The sequence below is a fragment of the Triticum dicoccoides genome, chromosome 6B (assembly GCF_002162155.2).
Source record: "Triticum dicoccoides isolate Atlit2015 ecotype Zavitan chromosome 6B, WEW_v2.0, whole genome shotgun sequence".
NCBI lineage: Eukaryota > Viridiplantae > Streptophyta > Magnoliopsida > Poales > Poaceae > Triticum > Triticum dicoccoides.
The window spans coordinates 306,784,267-306,788,776 of NC_041391.1; the positions used below are offsets into that span (position 1 = coordinate 306,784,267).

Below are 4,510 nucleotides of genomic sequence, written 5' to 3' on the forward strand. Positions count from 1 at the left end.
TGGGCCACTGCGGCCAGGATGGCACGGGGGCGGGCGGCGGCTGGAGCAACGGGGCCCCGGCGATCGCCGCGGGTACCGAGTACCAGGGCAGGGCCAGCGGTCCGGAGGAGACGGCCAGCGATGGAGGTGTTGGCGGCCCGTACGGACCGGCCAGGAACGGCCGAATGCCCTGGACTGCGACGACCAAATCGTTGAGGACGCCGGTCATCACCTCCAGGGAGTAGACGAGCGGCGTGGTGGAGGGTGATGGCGGCAGCCCCGTGGAGGGGGGCGGCGACTGGCCGGTCGATGCGCCGGCGGTGGATCCCATCGGCGTCGAGGGAAGGGCCAACGGTGCCGTGGAGATGATCGGTGATGGCGCGGCGGTGGTGGTGGCGAGGGGCAGCGACGGGCTTGGTGGTGGTGATGACATGGTCGAAACCAAGCTAGCTGATACCAAACTGGTAGAAACTAGGGTTCTACCCGGTCTAGGGCGTAGCCTGTAAGGGAAGGAGGGAGGAGGTCGGAGGAGATTGCGCGGCGGCCGGCGGCTGGGCGCCGTCCTTGTGGCTGGTGCGACGGCGGCGGACGCAAGAGGTGGCTTGGGTTAGGTCTCCCGGCTCCCTAAGGGAAGCCGAGCAAATACTGATTGCTTCTTGCTTCCTTAGATCGATACATCTCCTCTCCTTATATAGAGAGGTTTACTTGACTCCTAAGCAAACGATAAGATAATTGGGCTAAGCCCCTAATAACGATAAGATAACTTGGGCCACAACCCACTGGGCTAAGCCCCTAATATGACGGTCATAACAGAAGACATTCAGGGTCAGAAGTCCAGCAGCTCTTGGTGGTAGGCCTGCCATCTATATTCGATTCAATGGCCAGCCATTGTTATCTACATGTAATCGAATGGCTAGTACTTTATGCTTCAGATACTCCCTGCTTTTAGAGTAGCTGTCATCTGATGTGTAGTATATAGCCTTTTGGAACAGTTGGTACAAATGGCATATGGATTTTCTTGTTAAAATGAATTCGTCCAACAATATGAGCTTTGGTAAAGTATGATGGAACATAAAACATAAAACAACATACCAAGTATGATGGAACATAAAACATAAAACAACATACCGAGTATGCCTAGAATGGAAAGACCGCATGTTAGCCTGAGCAGAACATGAAGGCTCAGACGAACAACATTCAGTTTCTTGCTCGGTACATTGGTACGATGGCACTGCAACGAACATAGTAAATTGTAAGTTATCAGATTAAGCTACAGGAAAATTGACATTATTAAATGTGTACATTTGTCGTATCTAGTGCAGACCTGAATAGGATGTGCTGCAAATATCTCGATACTCCACTTCTGTTGTTGGAGCGATTGTTCTGCTAGAAGAGCACCTACTCTGTTTTCTTTTCATCTTATCCTCTTCGTCTTGAAGTGCTTGCTGGCGCATCCTCATCTGTGCTTCAATGACTTTCTGTTCTTCCTGTAACAAAATGTATACAAGATAAAGTAAATGATTTGGCTTTCTAATATCAACACAAAAACAAACACATTAGGGAATAATAAGACTTACAAATTGCTCTATGCTCCTTTCCTCCTTTGTCTTTACACCACGATACTCCACAGCATAGTTGGGGGTTTTGCAGAATGGGCATCTTTATTGGTTAAGTGTTATCTTGAGAATTGACAAGGCCCATACATTACTTACCAATACAGGATATTTGAAACAAGAACAGAGATGGTATGAAGGATACTGTGTAGGTCGAGCAGTATGAGTTGGCTTCATTTGAAGAAAGCACTCTGCAAAAATACCAAACAAGATATGTAAGGAAATTTGCACCTAACAAGTAACACACAATCACTGGTAGTAGCTAGTAGGACAGATACATTACCTGTACATATCCCTTTCGAGCAACATTTTGATCGGTTAAGGCTTGGGTAGTACTACAATTAAGGAAAAAAACATGCATTTTTTAGGACAGGGAAAATTACAGTGGTTCCCAAATTAGCAGAATCTTATTAACGAGTTAAAAAACTCGGGACATGGTAGAAGTGCTAAATAACAGAAACTCCTATAATATAATGTCCATCTTTGCATTCAAAAAATTCATCTAGAAATTTTGAGATAATGATAAAATGTAACAGAATTGCAGTAACAATCCAATTGTAGTAACACTAATTGCAGTAACAATTAAACTATAGTAGCATTAAAAATGTACTTGGTGACACATAAATGCACGCAAAGTCGATACCATTTTCAGTTTTCAAGCAAGATAGAACTATCCAAAGTATCCAGGAAACTGAAGCAACGGCTAAACCCATTCACCAGAATCAGGCACTTTATGCAAGCCGGTCAAGAGCACTTCTAGTACCAAAAGATTCAACATAATGAACAGTTTCACCACAAGAACTCTCTAGAGTCTATAAAGATTTCAATCGAAGGTGTAATATCTCAGACCAATTAGTCAATCATTTCTTTCTGAATTAGTCAAATTATACTCCTTCCCACTAGCGTTAAGAGTTAGTCTTGTCATATACCAAAGAGATGCATGAATGGTAGAACAAGTCAATTTGAGTATGGCAAAATGTATTAGGATAATCCTTGTGTCCTGTAGTCGCAGACTAGCAGCCCTTATAGGTATTTTGGTCTTAGGTGACTTATATAGTAGTTAAGGAAGACAAGATACGGTGAGCTGTAATAGCTAGCTGTAGTTTCCAGGGCACAAAGCTAAGCTGAGCTGTGTAGGTCGCTACTGTAGCAGGTCAGCTATTGTAGAACCCCCCCACAGCCTACATAAGAAGCAGGCACCCCATATGTAGAATGAAGCTTGTAGTACTTGATATATCAAATAAAGCTTCCTACTAGTGGTAAGCTCTTTGTGTACGTGGGTGTGAAGCACATCTCTTTAGAGAGAGTCCTGGGCAGCAGCTAGAGAGCTAGTGATTCTAACAATTGGTATCCGAGCCCTGTGTCTTAGCTTGAGTGAGATATGGAGAAAGGAGAGATTGTTTCCCTTAGATATCCTATGCTCACAAAGAGCAGCTGCTTGGCATGGTCCATCAATTGGAATGCTGCTTTGTGTTGAGCCAAAAGATCCTAAGGTACCCATAGAGGAGAAGAAGGATCAAATGGCGTTGGCGGCCATTTACCAAGGGGTACTAGAGGACATGCTCTTCCTGGTGTCTGAAAAGGAGAATCATGCACATGGGTGCTGAGCGCGTGAAGGATTCCAAGATACAAACTCTCAAGACAGAGTGGCTGATGCAAACACAGGCACCTAGCACAAGTGCTACTACGTTTTGCAAAGAAAAGGTGTTAAAGAATTGTGTTACTTAATGATGAAAATTACAATTAAATCGTGCCTAGGTTGAGTGAAATTGTAAGATTCAAAGACATAAATTAGAAGGCGTTGAGTACAATCACGTGAATACTCATGCACCTCCTCCCTGACGGGCTCACGGCAGCGGCACTCTACGGCAGAACAAATGCAACTACTACTAATGGACCTAAGCAATACGCAGTGGCGCATCAAACGTACGTTCCATCCCAATGAGATGCAAGCCACCGTGACCAGGCGGGGCACTCAAGCAACCACCAACATCTGGAATTTGCGGGTGGGGGAGAGACTGGGGAGAGGATAAAGATCTGTTACCAGGAAGCAGATGGGGCACTCCTCCAGGTCACCCCCCGCGGCGTCGTCAGCCCCCGGGTAGCAGGGCGCGAGCTTGGCCTCGAGGATCAACTTGCGTAGCTTCTTCTGGTCGATATCCCTGTGCTCGTACAGACCCTGCGGCCTCGTGTACCGCTCCTCCACCCCGGCCTTCCTCCTCCCTCCTATTCTGTTCCCCATCCCTCCCAGATCTAGCCTCCTCCGCCGCCGCTGCCGGAGACGAAACCCTCGCCCCGCGCCGCCTCACTGTAGATACATACGGTATACGCACGCGTACGCGATGCTGCGGGGCTTGGGGAGCGCCGAGGCGAGGTGGGATTACCCTGTTTTTAAAAATGCCCCCTCGGGGTGGGAGAAAAGGAAGGCAAAGGAAAAGAGAAGGCGCACGCGACACTCCACGACAACACAGTGATCCTCTGCTAATGGTGCCACGTCACCTCGTTTATAGTTGCTAATCTCGAGTTAGTTCGAAACCGATTCAAATTCAAATTCAAAAATAGGCAAACAATAAAAGTTTTCAAATATTAAAACTAAAATGTTCGGAGTGAACCAAATATTGCATAGATAATTATGGTGGAGAAACCACACTTTTATAAAATGTTTAAATAATGTTAAATGAATAAAAGAGTAGCAAAAACAATTATTTTAATGCTTTAAAAATAATAAACATTTTCAAAACTAAATTGTTATAAGTATTAAACTATTGTGGCAGTGGCATAATTTGTAAAATCCTATTTAGGTGCCACTTTGGTAATTTACTAAAATTAAAATAATAGGAAACTAAAAGAAAGCAAAGTATAAAAAAACAGAAAACACAACTAACAAAAGACAGAGAGGAAAACCTTCTAATCCCCTG

At 45.2% G+C, this 4,510-nt stretch overlaps 1 protein-coding gene across 2 annotated transcripts in view; it reads right to left on the reverse strand.

Moving 5' to 3' along the window:
- The window catches only part of LOC119322300 (E3 ubiquitin-protein ligase GW2-like), an 18,419-nt gene extending 14,423 nt beyond the window's left edge, over positions 1 to 3,996 (reverse strand). The window contains exons 1-6 of one of the 2 annotated variants that reach the window (XM_037595793.1): positions 3,637 to 3,996; positions 1,876 to 1,927; positions 1,738 to 1,783; positions 1,557 to 1,638; positions 1,304 to 1,466; positions 1,108 to 1,210 (exon numbers count right to left, since the gene is read on the reverse strand). In XM_037595793.1, coding sequence (XP_037451690.1) covers positions 1,108 to 1,210; positions 1,304 to 1,466; positions 1,557 to 1,638; positions 1,738 to 1,783; positions 1,876 to 1,927; positions 3,637 to 3,834 — 644 coding nt within the window. In that variant the 5' untranslated portion in view covers positions 3,835 to 3,996. The remainder of the gene's footprint in view (positions 1 to 1,107; positions 1,211 to 1,303; positions 1,467 to 1,556; positions 1,639 to 1,737; positions 1,784 to 1,875; positions 1,928 to 3,636) is intronic. The other variant, XM_037595794.1, reaches the window with a different exon arrangement.
- Between the last annotated feature and the right edge of the window lie 514 nt (positions 3,997 to 4,510).